Here is a 24,777-nt window from a genome sequence, read left to right as displayed (position 1 = left end):
TTAAACCCCAGATTGCTTCCTAGACAAGCAATGGTTCCTTTAGCACCTACCAAACAGATGAGCACCCCCATTAAGGAGGTCCATCCTGTAGATGAAGAAACAAACTCTTAAAGAATCTGAATGACTGTCTCATACAACACTTATTTTTAGAACTCATCTTTCTAATGTTTAATCTAATCAATTATTCATTAGTCCCATGGCCTCCAACTACTTATCTCACACACTTCCTAAAAAAAGTAGAATGCATTCCCACATTCTATGTTTATTTATAAACTATACAGTCCTTGCCAATAGCTAATATTTCAAAACACAGTATACATAGGGGACAAGTTCATTGTTTAGCATAAGGTATACAAGTGCCTCAATTCTTTTATTAAACAGTTATATACTGAGAATCTTCTGGAAGCAGGCACAGTTCTGATCACTGAAAACACAGTGAACAAAGCAAACAAAATTCCCACACTCCTGTGGCATAGAATCTAGTGCAGGAGGAAAGATCGTAAGTAAAATAAATAAGTAAACTGTACAGCAGTGTCACGTGACAGTAAATGCCATGGAGGAAAATAAAACAGGAAGGAGCACTAGAGTGGGTTTTAGGGGGAAAGTGCAATTTTAAATTGCATCAGAGAAAGGGAGTAAAGATCTAAAGATTAGGGAATTAACTGGTTGACTGTTCGTAACCATGTGACATAGAGAATGAATGTGTCCATGTCAATGCATTATATAAATATTAGTAAAGCACAATTTCTTTATTCAGATGACTGATACAAATGGAATTCTAATATTTTGCCTTGTGCCTAAGTGGAAAGACCACTGATGTAATGAGTAACTGATTTAAACAGGTATATTATTACAGTTCACTTTTGAGATCTAGCAGGTTGCTGTTTCCTTCTCCAAGGGATCTTCCCCACCCAGGGATCAAACCTGGGTCTCCTGCATTGCAGGCAGATTCTTCACCATCTGAGCCACCAGGGAAAACCAAAAAAAGATGATTGCAGTTCACCTTTGGAATCGAGCCACGATGGTGAAGTTTGCTTGGCTGTTGCACTAACAGATACGGCAGCCTACAGTAAGCTCGTTCTTTGATTCGGGCGCAACTTGGTTCCAAGGGCGAGTTTAAGATCCTATGGTTTATTTATCTGTGAGCAATTCTCTTAAACATCCAGAGTCATTTTGTGCTTTTTTGTCTTGCTTTAAAGCAGGTGATTAGGGAGAATACATGCACAAAAGTGTATCTGAACAGCTGGTAGTTACTCACTCACAGGAAGCGGTAATTTGTCGGTTTTCTTCTCCTCTCTGTTGAGTTATGTTAATGTAGCATGAGCATTTCCCTTTTTACCAGAGAAGAAAAATTTGTTCGGCCTGGTGAAGCTTCAGGAGGAAGAGGCTTAAGGGAATTGATGTTTTTAAATATCTTGCCACTCAAGTAACAACAATACAATGAGCTTCCGAGGAAAGGTTTTTAAACGGGATCCCAGTGAATTTTGGAAGAAGAGACGAACAATGAGGAGAAAAAATCAAGAAGAAATCCACAGATTTACCTCTGTAGGTATCTGAATGTTGATGTTTGCTTTTCATCTTCTCTTCAATACTTAAAAAAAAAAAAAAATAGCTCTGGTATGGTAATCTAACCTAGGGTGATGGGCAAAGTCTTAAATGGAACAGAGTATTCAGCCCAGCTCATAAATATCCTTTTTTCCTTACATCATTATTTTTTAATTGCTTCCATCATTATTTTTAAACATATTGGAAGAGGTTTGAAGTAGTTAAAATACTACTAACTTATTTAGAATATTAGAATTACTACCACCATTATTTTAAAACATGTTGATAGAGGATTTAGAGAGTTACTATTGCTAGAATATTCTTTTTTAAAGAAAAGCCTGTAATTGCCTCAATTAAGACCCCAATTGATGATGTGCCTACAGTTGTGTTTTTAAAAAAATATTACTGCTCTATTTTTATCATGTACCACTCATGATTTGTTTTAAAGTTCTTAGAAAGAGCAACCCAAAATAGGAAAGGAAATGTAAATAACTAATTAAGTGAGCTGAGGGAGAGAGTAAAAATTGGTACGTTCTAAAGGTTAAAAAGATTTGGTTTTGTTTACTGTTAAAAGTGTTTCTGCCTTAGGGTTGGTAAACAAAAGGAGAGCTCTGAAAATGTGTCCTTATTACAGAATTCTAGATTTCTCTCTGTCAGTATCAGGGCGGATGGTTTGAGCTTCAGTGATTCATATGTAATGTGGAAGGCCCACTTTATATGATGAATGTTTGGGTACTCTTTTTATAGGAATGTTTCTTTTACCAGGTAGTGTGTTTTGCTTGTTTTTCTTCAAGGCAAGGGTTCTTGAGCTCAACACTACTATCATTTTGGGTTGGAGATTTCTTTGTTGTTTGGAACTGTCCTATGCATTGTGACCACATTTAGTGACAACCTGGGCGTTTACTCAGTAGATGCTGGTGGCAAGCTCTCCCCTGTTGTGACAAGCAAAAATGTCTCCCTACATTGCCAAACGTTCTCTCGGGCAGGGAGAGTGATGTCCAGGTTGAGAACCACTGCTCTAGAGATAAATAATGTTTTTGTTCATATAAACATTTTTTATCTAGAAACAGAGCAACATAAAAAACTATATATATTTGATCATATAATGGTTGTTTATGAATAGATATTGAAAGAATATGAAAAATCAAATTAATGAATAGTCACTCAGGCTTTGATAGGCCAAAATCAAGTACGGAATACTCCATCTCATGTTGCAGTGGTTCTCTTTATACTTATAATCTGTCTGGTGATGATTTAATGTGAGTAGAGTTTACTTGGAGGTCTGGCTCATAGGGTTGATGCCTTGCTGATTCTATCTAGGGATCTTAGTAGTATATGTCTCCCATTGGCAAACATGGACAAATGACCCGTTTGACCTGTTCCCATGGGATGTGCCCAGGTCTTTCCACTCAGTGTTTCCTAAGGAGACTATGCTGAGTTCAGAATCTAACCTCTTGGTCCCCACTGACCCCAAAGGATGCTCAGTTGTGACGGCTCCACAGGCCCCATAAAAGTCTCATCAGTTGTTTACCATCAGCCTGTTAAAGAGGATAAGTGTTTGGAGACTTATTTGCTTTGAGATTATGTTAACCTTTCAGACCAATCAAAAAAATGCAGTTTCCTAGCTGCCCAAATCTCAGTGGAATTTAGAAATCCTAAGGTTATGTCACCACAAGACTTACTTCTTGTGTCCACTGAAAGAGACAACACACAAGAGAAGAACGTGTCTATCTTACAGAGACTGCAAGACCACAGGATTTGACGTTAGGACAGTCCCAGGTGTCTCCCATATAATGAAACTAATCACTCCATGAGTTATCTTAATTGAATTGGAAGGTATTGCTACTGAGAAGTATGGGGAAAGCAGCCAGTAAGGATGGTGTGTTTTCCCACAGCATTCAGTAGCTGTGCATTCACATTTAATTAAGATCATTCATACAGTGATTAGCTTTCTTCTGTGGAAGGCGCTGGGGACTCCCTGATGCTGTTGCCTGCTTTTGGTCCTCCTAAGATAGGCATATCTTCTTTCACAGCTTGTCTCTTCTGTTGAGTAGGGGACTGTAGTATTATCCTGGGACTTGGCTTTCATTTTGGAAAAAAAAGAGAGAGAGAGAGAGAGTGACTCCAAGAAAGTGAAGCATGTAATTAGAGGGCTAGGGGGTCATTCTGACTGTCACCCACCGCCAGGTGACCTTGGGCAGTTTACTTAAATCATTCTGAGCCTTAGTCGCCCCTTTCATAAAATGTTCCTAATGATACCTGCCCTGTCTTAAAATTTTTTATTGGAATTCATTTTGATCATGTCTATTCTGAACATGATTTGAACACTGTGAAAAGTTATGAGCTGCAAGTGTTGTGGGTTACTAATAAAACCAAGTAAAATATCAAGGGCCAGGAAAGAGGGGGATATAATTGCAGAGTGAAATTGTTTTTTTCAGAAACTGCGAATGTTGAAGCCACTGGGCTGTTGGTGACTCTTTCCTTCCAGGACCCTTTTTCAGTGACAGAGCCACTCAGTAGACAGAATTCTGGATTGCATCAAGCTGGTGTTGAGGGGGGCTCCCACATCATTCTATGTGTCAATGGGGGTTTCCTTTGAAACACCATTTCCCACCCCACCCTCACCATTGCCCAGCTTAGTTGAAACCCACCCAAAACCAAATTGGACTTTCCACAGCACATTTGTCTGAGCTTTTTAAAAACTAAACCAACATTTCTAGACCAGCTTCTGAGATGACTTGATAGGTGGTAAGGAAGAGGCAATTCAAATGTCAGAGTGCCCAACAAATGAACATAAGACTTACAGTTAGGTCAGAGAATAAAACGATTTCTTTTGAATTTTTAGATATACTCATATATTGTTATGAAAGGAGAAATAATGATCACTGGAAATAATTATCATAGATTGCAGTTTTATAATGATCATGTGTATTTTGAATTCCACAAATCATTTGTTTTTTTTTTATTTGAAAACTGCTCAGTTGTGTCTGACTCTTTGTGACCCCATGGACTAAACAGTCCATGAAATTCTCTAGGCCAGAATACTGGAATGGGTAGCCTTTCCCTTTTCCAGAGGATCTGCCCAACCCAGGAATTGAACCAGGGTCTACTGCATTGCAGGCGGATTCTTAACCAGCTGAGCTATCAGGGAAGCCCACTTCTTGCCCTAAGACAAGTTTAGAAATGGTTTAGTATCATAGTAGTCTAGAATATTTAACTGGAAGTCTATGACTTCATAAATGGTACGCAAATCAAACTTTATATTCTCATGATCTAGGCTAACAGTTCTGTTTATTTGTTTTTCTTCAAATGCTGTTTAAAGCTGTTTATTTAACTCTGTTGAAATTTTTAATTGTTTTGGAAGCTTCCCTTATCAATCCAGTTTTCAAGTATCTTGTCTAAGAAATCCCTTTCCATGTTTTAATCCACTTATCAAAGACAATATGCAATATGAGACAGTGCAATAGCATTATAAGAGAAGTTTGAGGAAAATGAAACTTACTTGTTAGATTATCAAGTAGAACTACTTCCCTTAATTTTTGAAGTCTGTTTGGTGTTCTGTAGTTGAAGGTTTTCTCTTTAACTGCCTTTCTATTTTTATTTTTCTTTTTTTATCCAATCACCCAGTATGATCTCTGGTGCATAGAACAAAAGTTAATAAAAAGGTAGTTTCCTTCCTAAGTTACATGTCCTAATTTGGAAAGATGAAGTGTACTATTAAGTTGAGTTATGATAGCAATCATCTGTACTGCCAGAAAAATGTGAAATTCATTTGAGTAAATGTGAGTTATTATTTTTACTTTGTTACTGGCTTGTGGTTAATTAATCTGCAGGATTTCAAAGTGTTTGGAAATTTGGGGCTACAAATGACAATTTCTCCTCCTCTTTAGTCATTTAGCAGTCATTTAGCCTGTTAGCACTTTAATAGAAAATTGAAAACTGTAGAAAGCTACAGACAAAGGATGTAATCTGAATGACTTTAACCTGTCTCCCACATACATAATGTTATTACATTTTGTCCTGTTGTCTTTCAAGTCTGCGTTTTGTCTTTACTCTTCCATGTTAACATGGACAGCTTCTCCCTGATCATCTGTATTGCCTTACTTACTGATAATGTTTTGTACAGACATTCACTGTTACCTCTTGGGCCTATTTTATAATGAACCAGTTAGCTGAAAGGAAGCGTGGGATGGGGACCCAGGAACCAAGAGGATGGTTCCAGGAAATGATGAAATGGGACTGAATCAGGGTTGAAATACAGCATAAAGCAGGGATGAATGCTATAAATGGACAAGGCAGAAGGAAGCCATAAACCAGGACTAAACGGGGGATCTGAATTCAATCCAGACCATAGAAATGGAGAAGTGTAAGTTGAAACTGGATCTGAGGACTCTGCCTGTGGCGGTAGCAATGGGGATCAGCTAGCCCAGGTGCCACAGAGATGCAGAGAGCATGCTTTTAAAATGGATTTAGGATTAGTACCTGCAATTGAACCAAAAATGCCCTTACTTTCCTCAAGGCTGAGTGCCAGGAGAGGGAGATGAGTGAAATCCAGAGAGAGACCAAGAAGAGAACTGCCAAACAGGGCCAAGCTTGACTTCATAACGATGCTCTTTACAACTAGCTGATCAGGAAGCAGACCGTTTGCCAGAGAGGGGGAGGGGTACAGTGGCCAGGAAGTAATACCATGATCCCCCAAAACTCTTTAATTTCCCTAATGACAGTTGTACAAAACTTTCTTAAACAGAGGTTCCCTCAGTTGGTGGCCGTTTCCAGTGTGATTTCTGACACAAATGTTATCTAGCATTCTCAATGGGAAAAACTGCCGCCTTTCTCTCTTTGATGTGTCTTCTTTACTGCTCACACAGAACACTTCCTTTCTGACACTTCCGGTCACCAAATGTGTTGCGGTTTCCCCCACACCAAGAAATTTTCTACAACATTGATCTCGGGTGGCCTTGACCTTCTGCGGCTTGAAGCAGGATTTCAGTTCCCAGCTGGAGACTGAAGTCAGCCTGAGGCAGGGTGAGCTCAAAATACTAGCCACTAGACTGCGAGGACAGATAGGCAATGACAAGGCCCTGGCCCTGAATTTCCACAGAGAGACAGAAAGTAGTGAAATAAGTAAGGTGTTTATTAAGGGAAAAAAAGAGTACAGTACTTGTGGAGACACACACGAGTAGGGTCAGAGGGAGAATCGTGCCCTCATGGTAGTTTAATCACTTCTATGGGGCATTTCTTCCTGGTTTCCTCTGGCCAATCATCTTGTTTTGCTTGGTCCTGAGTCTGTGTTTGGTGTATCTCGGAGTTCTCCCAGGTGTGCACACATATCTCTTAGCCAAGACAGATTCCAGCAAAGAGGCCTATGGGAAGGTTGACATCACCTACTATGGGGTGACACCCCCTTCTTTTGATGTCCAAGGAGACTTTCTGCACATGTGTGGTTGGGAATATCTTCTTGACTTCAAGAATAAGGAATGTGTGGTCTTTGATCTCTTATCTGGGGAGGTTTCAGCTTCTTCTCCCTCCTATTTTGGAGTCTCTGTCCACAGGAGTGTAACTCCAGCTGTTCAGCCTGGGACTCATCTATTTCCTTGCTTCATCACCAGCTGGGTGTCCTAAATTTAACCCAGTTCTAACACTGTCTGCCTGGAGATTGCATCAGATCTCACAGGTTAAGAGCTCAGACCTATAAGGCAGCCCCCACATCCCACATCTGATGCCAACCGTAAGTCTAGATTATTGCCTGTGCTTCTGACCAACCCATTTTACATTGGAGGTTCCAACCACCCACTCCTTGAATTTCAGACACCACTTGCAAGTCCAGATTGTTAACTGTCCTTCTGATCCACTGGCTATAAATCACAGGTTCCCATCATCCCTTCTTGGGCTTGACTAATTTGCTAGAGCAGCTCACAGAACTCAGAGAAACATTTTGCTCACTAGATCATGGGTTTAGTATAAAAGGATATAACTCAGAAACAGCCTGATGGAACAGATACTTAAAACAGGGTATAGAGAAAGAGTACCAGTCTCCCTCAGATCTCCATGTGCTCACCAACTCAGAAGTTCTCCAAACCCATCCTTTGGGGTTTTTATAAAAGCTTCATTACACAGGCATGATTGATTAAGTCATTGACTATTAGATATTGATTTAAACTCAGATTCTTCTTGATCTCCCCAGTGGTCAAGGAAGTGAAACTGAAAGGTCCAGCTCTCTTATCAGCTGGTTAGTTCTCCTCGAAATCACCCCTCCCCACCATCTCTTCTAAGTTTAATAGGAATATTGAATGAGAGAAAGTGTTAAATACTTATGATAGGCCTTTCCATTTGATCATGATAATAATAGTAGGAAAAATAAAAGCCATCATTAGCATGTGTGCTGTGCTTAGTCACATCCGACTCTCTGACCCCATGGACTGTAGCCAGCAGGTTCCTCTGTCCATGGGGATTCTCTAGGTAAGAATACTGGAGTGGGTTGCCATGCCCTCCTCCAGGGGATCTTCCCAGCCCAGGGATCGAACCCAGGTCTCTTGCATTCTAGGAAGATTCTTTACCTTCTGAGCCACTGGGGAAGCCCAAGAATAGGAGTGGAAAGCCTATTCCTTCTCCAGGGGAACGCCCAACCCAGGAATCGAACCAGTGTCTCCTGCATTCCAGGCGGATTCTTTACCAGCTGAGCTACCCATTAGCATATATGGGGTAAATGATTTTAAATGGTAGTGTTTAAAGTTAGTATTAAATTGTTTGGTGTGCAGATGTTATTTCTACAAGTAAAAATGTATGAATTGGTTTTAATATAGCAAATGTTTTAAGATGAAAATGGCAGAAAGAAGGAAGGTGATACAGGGCCAGCAATGGCTTAGAGACACCTATTTGGTTGTCTGTAACACAACTTCCGGTGCAATCTGGCACCTCCTATAGAGAAAAAATTATAGTTTGTGACAGTGTCAGCACTGAAAGCAAATGTGAATATAAACATTTTTTGGCCCCAGTTGCTCTGGTGATTAGGAGAGGGATGATTAAAATGGATTATGCTTAGTAGAAAATTAGAGATGAAAATTTTACTGAATTTATCACCTTGGAAAGCCAAGAAGGTATTTGTCTCTCATTCTCAGCATGTGTGATGTCTGATGTATTTTTTATAGAGTAAGATGACATGAGACTTCATTAGTAATACATGAGTTTATTAAACCTACATTCTGTACTTCAAAAAGTCATTGACTATAGGAGAGGTTCTCCTTTAAGATGATTCAATTCCAAATAAAGGTTAGTTGAGGAAATAGTAGTCCCTTATTGTTGGTGCCACTTCTTGTAGTATTTCATTTTAGATTTCTTTATTTGCAAGCAGAGGAAATCTTCCTTGGTAAACAAATATATCCAGAGAAGGGAACAGAAGGAAGAATGAAGGGATAGGCTGGCAAAGAACAGGAATGGACTTAGAGCAGCTCAGGGCAGTGGGAAACAGGAACGGTCTTGATGTTTGGAACTAATAGACTGCCATGTGAGATTTTGGTGTCTCTCCTGCACAATTCAGAGTTCTGGAGAAAAGATTTTAATGGGCTGGGGTCACGTGTCCTTGACCACAGAAAAGTAGGACCCTTTTAATTATCAGACCCACCAACACTGCTCTTCATACAGGAGAAGGAAGTAAGTCCTCAGAAGGAAATTTACATGCTGATACTAAAAGAAAGCAGGATGGATATGTGTGTATGTGTGTGTTAGTCATTTAGTCATGTCTGACTCTTTGCTACCCTATGAACTGTAGCCCACCAGGCTCCTCTGTCCTTGGAATTCTCCAGGCAAGAATACTGAAGTGGGTTGCCATTTCCTTCTCCAGGGGATCTTTTCAACCCAGGGTTTCCCATATGGCAGACAAATTGTTAACCTTCTGACTTAGGTCAAAAAACAGCAAATGTTCACTCCGCATGTTCAGTTTCAAGTAGCCAAAGGTTAAGAAAGGAAATAAAAGAATAAGCTGACTATCATTATGGGAAAAACGTATTAAACGTACATGATTCATGTTGTTATTTACATTCGTGTATATGTGTTTATGTACACACACACATACCCACATACCTCTCACATTTGACCTGTTAGTTTATTTGTGTGACTGATACAGTAGTAAAATAGTGTCAGAGTTTCAGCTGATGGCAGCTTTCATCACAGACGTCAGGAAAATTAATCTAAAAATCCAGGCAGTTGGCTCAAAGACATTAATTTCCCTGGTTATGATGTATTTTTAATGATATTTATTATCTTTCAAGTGTTTCTAGAAAACTAAGTGAGACGTGTAATTTAATTTGATTTAGATCTTCTTGGATATTTTCTACTTCTTTGCAAGTACCAGTGTTAGGCAAAGAAGCAGCCACTTTTATTTTTTTCATTTGCTAAACAAAAATGAGTGAATTTTTATATACTAAGAGGTATATGTGGTCAAATTACCTTAAAAAAATAAGACTGAGAAGATTTAAATTCAATTTGAAAGTATACCTTCTATCATAGATCCTATAAATCTCTTCAGTTCCTTGATTTTCCTAATGAATTTATGAGTTAATAAAATAGAACATCCTGACTTTCTAACTGTTGGGCTTCCTGGTGGCTCAGACAATAAAGAATCCACCTGAAATGTAGGAGACCTGGATTCAGTCCCTGGGTTGGGAAGATCCCCTGGAGGAGGGCATGGCAACCCACTCCAGTATTCTTGCCTAGAGAATCCCCATGGACAGAGGAGCCTGGCAGACTGCAGTCCATGGGGTCTCGAAGAGTCGGACACAACTGAGCGACTAAGCACGAAGTAGAATATCCTGATTTTTCTAACTATAAAAAACTAACACAGAAAATTATGATTAATCATCCTATTTGCCAACAACAAGTTTAACCTGCTTTATTTCACTGAAATGGACTAGGACATTTAAAGAGTTACTCCTGGCTGATTTCTTCTGAGATCTCTGTCCATTTTTGTTACCAAGGGAACCGTTTCCAAATTCAGCTTAATCTGAGTTTGCCCAGCTGTACAGTTCTTAACTTTGAGTTAGCTGGTGTTTTTCCATTCTCACGAAACTGTGCGCTTGAAGACAGAGAAAAGGTTGAAGGGTCAGCATAAGATGGCTTATTCCTTACTTAATCATTTCCTTTTCCATAAGAAGAGCTAGTCTTGCTTTCTGAAACTCAAACATTTGAGAGGTTGTCTAGTGGAACTCCCTTTGATGAAAGGCTGAAGTAAATCTGTCACACAACCACAGGCTGATAGCTGTGGCCATGGATCCAGCTGTACGGGCTCTCTGCAATTTTCTTGTTTGCTTTAAACACAAATAGTGTGGAAGTTGGTTCCATTCCAGTTACACAAAGGCCAAAGGGTCCTGATGAACTTAAGATCTAACAAATCTGTGTGTCATTTAGATCTTTTATTTCCTTTAAGAAATGTAATCCATTATCTTGATAACACTGAAATTAATTAACAGCTGTGTTGTTTCTAGTTTGTTTTGGCGACATGGAGATTGGTTTCTTTTTTATTTTTTCGAGGTCTGTCTAAAGACCCTGTGGATCCTCACCCTTAGCTATTTGTCTATGTGTCAGAATGTGAAGACAATGTTAATTTGCATCTCATGCCCTACGAGAGGCTTCTGTATTGGTCCTGAAGTAAATGCTATTTTTATTTGTTTTTCTGGGTCACTAGCCAGGATGAATAGTTTTGTCAGCCGACGAAGACATTCAGATACAGAATTAATTCTGTTATAAATACTCAAATTAGAATAAAGATTCGGATATCTGAAAGTAACAGGGGTGATCAAGGAAAATAGAGGAAGTCTAGACTAACATCACAGGAGGTACTGCATGTCACAGAAAAAATATGAAGTATCTCAAAAGTAGGGGGAAAATCTCTTTGCATGATAATGTTTCTTGAAAAGATAAGATTTTTTTGAAAAGCAGAACCGAGCAACTAGTTTAGACCAACAAACTAGAATAACCCTAATGGTGAGTAACCAAGGTTTGGCGCGCTAAATACACTGAACAGCACAAATGTGTGGCCCCAAACTCAAGGTGTTTGCTATGGAGACTGTTCTCCATTTTTCATCCCATCAGACCCCTTTCAAACCCTTAGCCATCCTGTTAATTCTCTCTTGCTAACAAACTTGACTTGTATGTGTGTAGGTTAGAGCTCCAGAAAGAAATTCTGACTTTGATTGTTGTCTAGATATTTATCTTGGCAAAGCTAATGAGTTTAATGCTAAACTAATCCTAAATTTAATCCTTTCCTTTCGATCTGAAAATATAAATACAAGGACATTTTTTCTAGGCTGATTTCTCAAGGAAAATAAAAGGCAGAATCTCAAAATCACTTTCATTTGCTGATATACATAATTAGGTAGATTGCCTTTCTTCTTCCTACTGGGCATAGGGCAGCCTGACCTGATTCAGAAGATATTATACACAGAGGAGACACAGCCCTATTTTTAATTTCAGTGCTTTTCCTTATGTTATTACTTCTTTTGCTTCCAATAGAATCACTAAATATCAAGGTTTGTTTGTTTCAAAAGGAAATTCAGATAATAAACATTAAAAGCATGTAAGACAGTTTCTAGCACATGAAAAATTTAGTATCGTTGGTTTGGTTGGTTTGGTATCGTTGATGTTAGGATATATTTTGGGGTAAACGTGTGTGGTTATTTTCAATCATTTTTGAGTAAAGAGAAATCTGTATTTGCCTGGCATTGGTGGTTCCCTTAACACCCTCACATACTTCGTCTCTTTGATCTTTTAACACTGCTGAAACCAGGAAGTTGCTCTTTGATTTGAGTCAGTCTCACTAAGTCTCAATTTAAATGACTGTCCAAGTTAACTTAGCAGAGAGGTAAAAGACCCTGGGCTTCCAACTAGAGATTCTGACTTCTGATCCTTTACAAGAGGGTCCAATGCACAGAACTGTTTAAGAAACTTACCAGGTGTTTACGGTTCCCTACAGAGCTCAAAATACTTTCAATAATAAATTGCTAATCGTTTTTCCCTTTCTTGCTGACATTAGCTTCCAGAAGCACATACATAATCTGTAGCTATTTTCCCTGGTCTCCTATCACCAGTGTTTTATTTCTCTTTTTTTAATTACTTGAAGTTGTTAGTGGTTCAACTTCATGCACTTTTCTAGTTTCCCTCTTTGGTGGATTTTCAAAGGATAAACACTTTTAAAACCAAGCAACTCCCCAGTGTTTTCATAGAAGCATGAGAGTTTTGAAAGACGAAGTTCATTTTCACCACGATGAGCCAAATGATCATTAAAGAAAATTTGCAAAATGCAAAAACTCAGAATAGCAAAATCCTAAATCCCATCTAAATAAAATTGCTAATATATGGATATATATTTCTAGGTTTTTTTCCTTTAAATTTTTAAAATCTTGTGCAGTTATTCAGTGTGCAGTATTTAATCCCACTTTTACTTAGCAACAATACCTAAGAAATTTTGCTTGTTTTAACAAACATATATATTTTTTCTTAGAATGTATGTGCCATAATTTCCTAATCATTCCTTACCTTTAATAATTTATTGTTTCACGTTTTTAGCTGTCCTTGTCCTTCAGATTTTATTACCTGTCAAAGATCTAGGTGTTCTGAACTCAAATTCTAATGTCACAATATGTGAGAATCTAGAACCATTGTCAGGATAAATTTGACCTCCTTTCATTGCCTTTCCTTTTGCAGCAATGCCATATTGAACATAGACTCCAGCCTCCTCACATTCTCCCACAACATGCAAAATGTTGTGACTTAATTAACTTTACTGAATATTTTAAAAGTTACAAAGGGGAATCATGGCATGTACCACACAGTTATTCATTGATTTTTTTTTTTCCAACCCCTATCCTATTTTCAATGTCTTTTTAGATAGAGCCTCCGCCAGCCTGCCTGCCTTTCTTAGCTCTCTTTGACTAAGGCAAATATATTTTCTCTGTCTTGTTACAAAGGGAATATTGCAAAGGTATTCTTGTTTCATCTTAGATTATATGTGTGACTATTTATTTAAAATTAATGTCCTAGATGAAATCATAAAAACTTATTTACTCAACATTTATTTATTGAATACCTACTATTTGCTCTCTGTATCCATTAAATTTACAAAAGTGCTTTAAATCTATGACTAGTAAAAATTTAAAACTCATGGCCTTTATCTACTTAACATTTATGTAATAAGTACTATGGGTATAGTGTTGTTCTAAGAGCATAGCAAATATTACCTCATTTAATCTTATGATGTAGCTCCTAGTAAAATGTCTATTTTACAGGTTGGGAAACTAGAGGTACAGTCTGATGTAGTTGTTCAATCACTGAGTCGTGTCCAACTCTTTGTGACCCCATGGACTGCAGCACAACAGGCTTCTCTGTCCTTCACTGTCTCCCAAAGTTTGCTCAAACTTATGTCCATTGAGTCGGTGATGCCATTCAACCATCTCATCCTTTGCCACCCCCTTTTTCTCCTGCCTTCAATCTTTCCAGCATCAGGGTCTTTTCAAATGAGTTGGCTCTTCACATCAGGTGGCCATAGTATTGGAGCTTCGGCTTCAGCATCAGTCCTTCCAATGAGTATTCAGGGTTAATTTCCTTTAGGACTGACAGTTATTCTAACTAAAATAACATGTCCCAAATTCTGTAGCCCGTAAGTTTCAATGCTAGGACTAGGAGCACTGGAATTCTGGTTCTGGAGTGCATGTTACACTCTCTGTTACATCTCAGCATGGAAAACCTGTATTCATATCTCCCTAAAACAAGGCTGGGTAGTCTAGATTCTTTCTTGGATTCCGGAGAAAGGTCTAGGTTGAACATTAAGTCACTGGATTTTTTATGCATTACATACTTCAAATGCTTAGATCTTCAGTGTCTAAGCACTTCTATACTCATTTGATTTTGAATTATAATTATGAAAATAATTCACATCTTTGTGATGGAACACTGTGTTCCTGAAATTAGAATTTTTAGCTAAAGCATGGACAATGCTTACTTGGACAAGTAAACAGCTCCTGGCAGCCTTGGTTGTTACCAGGATGGCAGGTTTACCAATTGCAAGGCTTAAACTTGTGCTGGTGTTCCATGAGAAGTTGTGGAATAAGGAGCGGGGAAGAAAGCATTTGTTTTCATGACAGGAGCCCATTCTTCTGCTGTGAAGTCGAATTGGAAGAGAGCTGTGGGTTTGGAGGGGGTAGATCAAACAAATGTCTTCATACCATATCAGGAGAATAGCCCTATTCCCATGGCGGTATAGCACCAGCCCTGCCACATAATAATGGGCACTGGTGGGTGCCTTTTCCCATGCCTCGAGTGATTTTTAGAACAGCTAATGAAATTCATTACTCATTTGAGAGGAAAAGTGTAAGAGTAAAAAGCGCTATAAAAATCCAATCCAATTCAGAGTAATCTTGGCACATACCTTCTCCCAGTTGGTGCATTTCCAAAAGCAAGAAGCACATTAAATTCAGGAGGGACAACCCAACCGTTGTAAAGCTATAAATCTATGCTGCTCAGTTCCCAGTTTCACTCAACGTCTCTGTAAGAGCAGTAGTGAGAAATTAACTGATCCCATCATCCTTGTATACATCTGTCTCTTTGACCAAAACACAGAACCAACAGCTCTCTTGATCCAGAGAGAACTACTGGTTGCGTAACCTGGATTCTCACCATCACAGATACAGAAAGCATCCTTGGCAAGTATCACCAAATCTCAGGCTCTAGGTACTATGGACGGTATCAGGATTATTTTTATGTATAAACCTCATATATTCCAAATAATGAAACATTGAATATCTTGAATATTACACACCATTTAGCACATTCTCTGGAAAGATGGGATTTTACTTATCCCGCAGAGTCCAAAACTTGATAAATTATAGGAAGCAGAGCTGCTAGGCTTTGCAGCCCCATGTCAGGACAACCTCGGTGCAACATTTTAAACAGGAAAGGTTTAATAATGTCATTCATTAATTGTCTGGCATGTCAGAGCCTGAAATGAACAGATAAAAATATACCTTCCAACAGATGCTTACAGGCGATGCCATTTATTGTGTATATTAAGAAGAGTTTAGGATTTAGTTTTCCTGTGGTCTTATTAATAACCCATGATTTGTGAATTTTGATTTTCCTATTGTACTACTTTATGTGGGATTAATTTTGGATAGAGTTTGGACCCTAGTATAATTAAATGATAGATAAAAAGATTATCTTCTTTGAAAGATATCCTTGACATGGGGTTGTTTATTAATGCTCGAATTTTTGACTAATGGGAGATAAAATTAGATGGATAGTGAGAAGATTATAGAAGACCTTCTAGAACATCCTTATGTCATTTGCCTTAACCAATAAATTGCCATGTGCACCAAACCATACTCTCACACTCCTATTCATACTGGTGTGAAAAAGGGAGAGAAAAGAGAAAGTGTAAGTAGTCATATCCTGAGCTGTTGGTGGAAGGACATGAGACACTTGAGCTGAAGAAAGTGAGGAAACAGGATGTAACCAACCAAGTTGATGGCAGAGATAAGACACCCTAACTCTTCTATAATGCATTCTGTTTTACTTGCTACATTTCCTACACAAACACATTATTGGGGGAAAAGGGAAGAAGTTCCAGAATAAGCCAGGTGTTTCAAACTTGAAGGCTTATTGGGGCAGCTGGCAATGTAAACCTGACATTATGATACAAATGAACTTAGTTACAAAACACATATAGACTCAAAGGCTTAGAGTACTTATGATTAACAGCAGGGAAGAGGAGAGTGGTAGGGATAATTAGGGAGTTTGGAATTGACATATACACACTGCTATGTTTAAAACAGATAACCCTTGAGATCCTACTTATAGCACAGGGAATTCTGCTCAACTTTATGTAACAACCTAACTGAATCACTTTGCTGTACACTTGAAACTAACACGACATTGTTAATCAAATATACTCCAATATAAAATAAAAAGTTAAAAAAACATGTGACATTGTAGGGTAAGAGGCGATAGGTTATTGAGGACTATTGCTGACCTGTAATGATATACCACTACTCAAAGACACTCAAAGCAAACTAAAAATATAATAAGTGAGCCAAAAGCAACATCTGGAGCCTACATTTGCCTCTTGAGCTATCAATCTCTGCTCCTTGGAATTAATTTCCTGGGAAAATAGGCAATTGGAACTTAAAATAAGTCTAAAATAGAATACTCGTATCAAAAGGCAGGGGAAATATGCAACAAGGACTTTTTTTTAAAAAATCACCCATCATACCATAGTATCTCTGTATCTTCTTTAAAATTCTTTCACTAAATAGATTATGTCAGGCAACTAAATTTCTTCTTTTCTCCCAGCTCCACACAGAGTTCTGTATTTTCATTTGCTAGATCAGCAATCTTAATTGAAGGGCCCTTCCAGTGTGAGTACTCATTTTTCATAGTCCTCAGTTTACTTAAGCACTGTAGAATGGGGTTGGTTTGACTTTAATGCAGAAAGCACATAGAAATCCTTGTTGTTGGTCCACTGTGGTACATTTTGTTTTGTTTGTATTTGGAAAAAACATTGACCGCTACTTTGAGGAGCTCATTAGCAATTATTAAAATATCAGTAACAGTTTCTGGAGCTTTACCAGCACAGATCTTCCAAAGAAGGCTCTAGAAGTTGAAGCTAAATCTGTGGCTTTGCAGAGTAGGGAGGCGTGGGTTGATGGGAAAGGGTCTATTGATGTCATTGACATGGCCAATGAAACAAATTTTTTTCTCATTTTTGAGGAAAAGGGGGCAACAGAGGATGAGATGGTTGGATGGCATCACTGACTCCATGGACGTGAGCTTGAGCAGGCTCCGGGAGTTGGTGATAGACAGGGAGGCCTGGCATACGGTCCATGGGGTCACAAAGAGTCGGACATCACTCAGTGACTTAACTGAACTGATGAGACCACTGTAGCATGCATATTTTGGCAACCACACTAGCTTCCAGGAGCCCCCAAATAATCCAATCATCTCTTTTTATTTAGTTTGTATGAATGCTTCATCCAAGGGCTAAGGGAACTCAAACTGTGTCCTTGGTCTTCTGTAATGTTTTATTCTTTATTTTGGACTCCAAGTTTCTCACTTTGTGAGTTCTGTTTGGGATAAACACATCGACCATAGAATGAAACAACCACCTTCCTCCCACTGGCATTTATCTCTTGGGCAGCTTGTCTGAGGGAAGTGCTTTTCCTTTGACTTCAGGAGTATAATGTGATGAGATTATCTGGCTATTTTTTTCAGACTCTTCTCCATTTTCACCACACTGTATCCATAATAATTGTGTTGTTCAATTTTATTAGAGAATTACCCAACTTCTGTCTATATCAGCAAAGAGGCTTAGAGCCAAGCAATTAATCCTGACATAGGATCCATGTTTCAGTGACAACTAAGACAGTCTGTAATACTTTGATTGCTAGCAAGGAGACAGTGTTTTGAAATAGACCCAAGTAGACCTCTCAAGGAAGTCTCTAACCCACCAAAAATGATGATGATAATCATAATACTAGAGCAAGTAAGCAGAAGGCCTTTCTTCACATTGACAAAGATCAAGTTTACACAACTGTCTACTCCAGGGATGTGACAGGGCTGAAAACCATGTGCATGAGGGGCTCGGTGCCAACAGCTTACATTACTGAATGAGATGTCAGGTATGTCAAGATCTCATATTATTTCAGATCTGGAAATAATACTTCTGTGGCTTTGCTCCAGATGCCTGGAGTCTCCCTGACTCCCCTGGAAGGACTGCACAGTGTCAAAGCTTTGATGGTTCTAAGAAATGAACTCCAACCGGATGTTGAGAAGAAGCGAGATTTTACATGTCAGTGGTTAATGTGATATTTTCTTTGTCTACAGCAAGAAAAGCCTCGGCTTCTCGAGCCTTTGGATTATGAAACTGTCATTGAAGAACTTGAAAAGACCTATCAGAATGATCCCCTTCGAGATCTCCTGTTCTTCCCCAGTGACGACTTTTCAGTAAGTGTTGTCTTTTCAAGCCGTCCAAGTACAGAAGGGCCCCACAGGGTGATATAAGATCCTCCCAAATTGGGTCACTGTCTTTCCTTATAGACTTGGGGAGCTCAGCCCTCTTCCCGTGATCATCCTGTATCACCATCATCACAGAGGGAACTATCATCATCATAGTAATGTCACTATCATCATATCTGATGATAGAAAGTGCCCAAGGGCCTTCTAATGTTGGAAGATTGGAGGCTCAGTGATACAGTGGCCACTTGGGATGGGAGGGGCATGGGGTGCTGCCTGGCTCCAAGTAGTACTTGTGTCCTTGCCAATATCTGGGTTTCTCACCACTTACCTGGCCTCACAGAGCACTTTCTCCCTTAGGCCATTTGTAATTGAAAGCTTCTAAGCAACTGAAACCAGCCAGTAGCAGAGGTGGGAATCTCCTGGCACAAAAGATACAATTCTTTAAAAAATTCACCCTTAATCTTGGTTGTCCTTTGTTGAGTGTTGTGGACAAGGAAAGGGAGGCAGTGTATCTTCATGGAAGGGTTTGTAATCTGAGACATGTCTCGTTAAGGACAATGCTCACAGGCACACAGAGGGTAGTGGAGTGAATGAATAAAAAGGAGATTCATTTTGGAAACACACACAGTAAAATTATGGATGATGAGCACCCAAGTGACCCAAACATTCCATCTCTGATCATCTAAAACGTGTTTAAATTATTAGTGAATATCTATATAACAGAGATCTCAATGGTCAGATAGCAATGTTTCTTTTTTTTTTCCTAAAAGTAGTCTTAAGCATTACAAACCCGATCATCTTAAAGTAGATGAAAAGGCAACTTCAAGGTAACCTTGACAAACAGCCATTGTCCCTGGAAGCCTCTGACAAGTTGCTGGGGCCCCAGGGCTGACACTTCCTCATGCAACCTCAAACCCCCATTCCTTCTTGTGTCTTTGGGACAAATCTGGCTTCTGGCTTCTAAAGGTTCATTTTTTTCACATTTATCCATGGATTAATTAAAAATTAGATAACTGGAAGTCAACAATTTTCTGTTCCAAGTACCAAGAGTAATGGGAGAAAGGAGTAATGGGAGTAAAGGAGTAAAGTAATGGGAGAAATCTGTAGGCAATAAAAAGAAACTCTTCCAATCTGTTTTTTGGACTCTTAAATGTTTCTCACTTGAGCATTTGACACATTTAAGAGAGACTTATCTTGGGCAGAAATCTCATTTCTGTGGTCAGATCAGGCCACGGGGCCTGAACTGCTAGCACAAAGTTGAACCAAGTTTCGTTTTTTAATTCCACATCCTCCTTTTCTTTCAGACCAAAGGTAAACCTTGATGAACAGTCGCTTTTTGTCAAACAGCATATACAAAACATTGACCCTGGGAGCCCCTTTTCTTCTAGCTCTGTTATTGAGAAATATGTCAAAAGCTACTCCAAGTTCCCCCAACTCAAGAAGAGAGTAGAGGGACTTCCATGGCGGTGCTGTGGTTAAAACTTTGTGCTTTCACTGCAGGTGGCATGGGTTCAATCCCTAGTCTGGGAACTAAGATCCCACATGCCATACTGTGACGCCAAAATAAATGATATAAAATATATATTTTGAAAAAGAGAGTAGAGGCATGTGGGCTTCCCTGGTAACTCAGCTGGAAAAGAATCTGCCTGCAATGCAGGAGACCCCAGTTCGATTCCTGGGTCAGGAAGATCCCTGGCAAAGGAATAGGCCACTCACTCCAGTATTCTTGGGCTTCCCTGGTGGCTCAGATGGTAAAGAATCTGCCTGCAATGTGGGAGACCTGGATTTGATCCCTGGGTTGAGAAGATCCCCTGGAGGAGGGCATGGCAACCTACTCCAGTATCTTGCATGGAGAATCCCCATGGACAGAGGTACCTGGCAGGTTACAGTCCATGGAGTCACAAAGAGTTAAACACAACAAAGCGAATAAGCACAGAGGCATATAGATGCAATGTAACATTTCATTAATTTAAATTCATTTTTTGGCATCTTTCCACATTCATTTAAACAAAGGCTGATATGATTACATCCTTCACTATCCTTAATGCTGTAAACAAAGGATATCATAACATACTTTGTTATTTTCCTGAGGTAAACATTTCAATAAATACACAGTTCTTTCATCTTGTACTTGCTAAAGACCCTTCTATGACCACCCCCATTGCCTTCCAAATGAAGTGTTTTGCAAGGGATTTTCCAAAATCCGGTACTCACCAATTTCTCAAATCCATGCTTTTCCTCCCTTACCAAACCCGCCTACCCTGTCATACACAGTCACCCTCAGTCCCAACTGGGGTGAAATACTAGCACAGTTCTGAATGGAACACTCTATCACTCTCATGAAATGTCCTTCCTTTATTCATTCAACAAATTACAAACTCTAATACCAAATGCTAGATATTAATCTCAGAATGGGAAAATAGCAGTGATTAGGCAGAAATTACCTTGTTTTAATGAAGCTTGCCTTCTGGTAGAAGGAATCAGGCAAAAAAAAAAAAAAAGAAGAACAGTAAATAAATTAATTAGCAAGATAATTTGGATAAAGACAAGAGTTCTGTGAAGAATGAACAGGGCCAAATAATAGAAATAATGAGGGGAAGAACTAAGCTAGACTGGATGCTCAAGGGCACCTCTGACAAGCTGACATTTGAGCTGAGGTCTGAATTCCCAAGGAGGACCAGCCCTGCTAAAAGCTGAGAAAGGAAGGAGGGTTTCAGGCTGCAGGAAGTTGCTGCAAAGGCCCTGGAGAGATCTGAGATTGAAGAGCGGTATGGGTGGACCAGACAGTGGTCAGAGTTGAGGTCAAGCAAAGACAAGGTAAGACATTTGCGTTTTATCCGAAAGGCAAGTGGCAGGTCACTGGAGTGTTTCAAGAAGGGCAACACATGACCTGGTGTATGTCATTAGAAGCTCATCTGATCTGTGCAGGGAAAACACATAGCGGGTGTAGATGAAGCTGGGAGTGCAAACGGGAGCATAGCTTACAATTAGCAGGTGCTCAAGAGACATTGGATGCCACGCTCTTATCAGAAAATATCATATTAGACAAACAGCTAAATTTTCATTTGCATGAAGCAGTGTTTTGACAAACAAAAGGATAGTGTTGAATATTATTACATCAAGTTGCCGGCTTTTGAACAATATTCAGATGAATTGTTTTCTCTCGGTCCTACTCTACAAAGTAGGGGTTGAAAAACTATGGTTCATGGGTGGCCTGTCACCTAAATTTGCATGTCTCATAACTAAGAATGGTTTTCATGTTTTTTTAAAACAGCACCCTATTTTATTTTCTTCAGAGACTTTTGTTAAATAGTTGAAGGGGAGAAAAGAATATTTTATAATCCATGAAAATTATATGAAATTTATATTTGGGTATCCATAAAGTTTTATTTGAACCCAGTGACCCCTTTTCATTCACCTGTTGTCAGTGGCTGCTTTCATGATATGGCTGCAGAGTTACAACAGAGGTACAGCCCAGGCGGCTCAGTGGTAAAGAATCCACCTGCCAATGCAGGAGACGCAGGTTTGATCCCTGGGTCTGGGGGATTCCCCAGAGGAGGAACTGGCAACCCACTCCTATATTCTTGCCTGTAAAATCCCATGGACAGAGGAACCAGGTGGGCTACAGTTCATGGGATTGCAAGAGTCAGACATGACTATCCACAAGTACGAGCAGTAATTGCAACAGAGAGAGAGGGCCCTAAGGGATTTACTATCTGACCCTTTACAGAAGAAGTTTGGGAAAACCCACTATACATTACAACCTCATTTGTTTTAGGGGTTTTCTCCTCTCCTTCTGTGTAAAGTGAAAAGTTAAAGTCGCTTAGTCGTATCCAACTCTTTGCTACTCCATGGACTGTCCATGGAATTCTCCAGGCCAGAATACTGGAGTGGGTAGCCTTTCCCTTCTCCAGGGGATCTTCCCAACCCAGGGATCTAACCCAGGTGTCCCACATTGCAGGCAGATTCTTCACCAGCTGAGCCACAGGGGAAGCCCAAGAACACTGAAGTGGGTAGCCTATCCCTTTTCCAGGGAATCTTGCTGACCCAGGAATCAAACCGGGGTCTCCTGAATGGCAGGCGGATTCTGTGTAAAACCCTTCCTTAAATGCCCTCTGCCACTGTGTGCTCCATCCACAGTCTGCATCACATTCAGAGGTGTTGCTCAGCAACAGCAAGGCTTCCATTTACCTGGCTAGGGTATCATTTCCCAGGCCCATCCTTGAGTGATGGGTAAGGATTCTCTGGGCTTCCCAGGTGGCTTCTCAGAATGAAAGGAGGGCAAGCAGTCCCAAGCTCCCCACTCTCCTTCCAAATGTCCTTTCTGGTTGTGCCTTATGGCTGGAAGAATCCAGCTCACTTCTGTGTTTCCACGTTACCAAGCACCCACACTGTAGCAGACATGATTCATCACTTGGTTTGTTTAATCAATATTTATTCAGGACCCACGAGGCGCTGAATATAGAATAGCACTTCCTAGACAAGAGAGACTGACAAGAAAAACAAAAGCCCCATGTTTAAGCAGTGTGTGCCCTAATATGGATGAAAACTAAAGTCGATTAAGAATGCTCATGGTGAAGAAATAACAAGAGACAAGGGCTTGATCTGGTCCTCGATACCCCTTAAAGGAGATAATTTTTTACCAGGGCAGTATTCCATGTACACTGCTGGCCCAAGCCATTATCATCCTTTTTCATTTGTATCCCCACATATAGCCTTTGACTGGTCTTCCTGCATCCTTCTTTGCCTTGCTTTGATTTATTCAAAGGAAGCTTCGGAAATACAATCAGATAATGCCATGGACATGGAACAGTGGACTGGTTCAAAATTGAGAAAGGAGTATGTCAAGGCTGTATATTGTCACCCTGCTTATTTAACTTATATGCAGAGTACATCATGTGAAATGCTGGCCTGAATGACTCACAAGCTGGCATCAAGATTTCCAGGTGAAAGATCCACAACCTTAGATATGCAAATGATGCCACTCTAATGGCAAAAAGAGAAGAGGAACTAAAAAGTCTCTTGATGAAGGAAGAAAGCAAAAAAGTTGGCTTAAAACTCAACTTTCAGGACATGGAAGCAACCTAGATGTCCATCAGCAGATGAATGGATAAGAAAGCTGTGGTACGAGACAGCAAAAGAGACACTGATGTATAGAACAGTCTTATGGACTCTGAGAGAGAGGGAGAGGGTGGGAAGATTTGGGAGAATGGCATTGAAACATGTAAAATATCATGTATGAAACGAGTCGCCAGTCTAGGTTCGATGCACGATACTGGATGCTTGGGGCTGGTGCACTGGGACGACCCAGAGGGATGGAATGGGGAGGGAGGAGGGAGGAGGGTTCAGGATGGGGAACACATGTATACCTGTGGTGGATTCATTTTGATATTTGGCAAAACTAATACAATTATGTAAAGTTTAAAAAATAAAATTAAATTAAAAAAAAAAAACAAAAAACAAAAAACAACTCAACTTTCAGAAAACAAAGATCATGGCAGTGTTCCCATCACTTGATGGCAAATACATGGGGAAGAAGTGGAAACAGTGACAGCTTTTATTTTCTTGGGTGTCAGAATCACTGTGGATGGTGACTGCAGCCTTGAAATTAAAAGACGCCTCCTCTTCCCTAGTGGCTCAGATGGTAAAGAATCTACCTGCAATACAGAAGACTCAGGTTCAATCCCTGGATCAGGAAGATCCCCTGGAGAAAGAAATGACAATCCACTCCAATATTCTTGCCTGGAGAATTCCATGAACAGAGAAGACTGGTGGGCTATAGTCCATGGGATCACAAAGAGTCAGACACAACTGAGTGACTAACACTTTCACTTTTCTCTTTGGAAGAAAAGATATGACAAAGCAGGACAGGATATTAAAAAGCAAAGACATCACTTTGCTGACAAAAGTCTGTAGTCAAAGCTATGGTTTTTCCAGTAATCATGTATGCATCTGAGAATTAGACCATGAAAAAGACTGAGTACTGAAGAATTGATGCTTTGGAATTGTGCTGCTGGGGAAGAGTCTTGGCAATCCCTTGACCAGCAAGGAAATCAAACCGGTCAGCCCTAAAGGAAATCAACCCTGAATAGTCATTGGAAGGATTGGTGCTGAAGCTGAAGCTCTAATACTTTGGCTACCTGATGTGAAGAGCTGAGTCATTGGAAAAGACCCTGATGCTGGGAAAGAATAAACACAAAAGGAGAAGGTGGGGACAGAGGCTGAAATGATGGG

The 24,777-nt window shown here is 39.7% G+C and overlaps 1 protein-coding gene across 13 annotated transcripts in view; it reads left to right on the top strand.

The window, feature by feature from the left end:
• Window positions 1–24,777, top strand: part of DOCK10 (dedicator of cytokinesis 10) — a 302,832-nt gene that overhangs the window by 109,119 nt on the left and 168,936 nt on the right. For 11 of the 13 annotated variants that reach the window (XM_025278357.3, XM_025278360.3, XM_045164608.1 and 8 more), the window contains exon 2: window positions 18,412–18,531. In XM_025278357.3, coding sequence (XP_025134142.3) covers window positions 18,412–18,531 — 120 coding nt within the window. Of the gene's footprint in view, window positions 1–767; window positions 1,546–18,411; window positions 18,532–24,777 lie in introns of those variants that run through there. The other 2 variants (XM_025278358.3, XM_025278361.3) reach the window with 2 other exon arrangements.

This window comes from Bubalus bubalis, chromosome 2, assembly GCF_019923935.1.
Source record: "Bubalus bubalis isolate 160015118507 breed Murrah chromosome 2, NDDB_SH_1, whole genome shotgun sequence".
Classification (NCBI taxonomy): Eukaryota; Metazoa; Chordata; class Mammalia; order Artiodactyla; family Bovidae; genus Bubalus; species Bubalus bubalis.
This window is presented reverse-complemented; position numbering and strand designations above follow the sequence as displayed.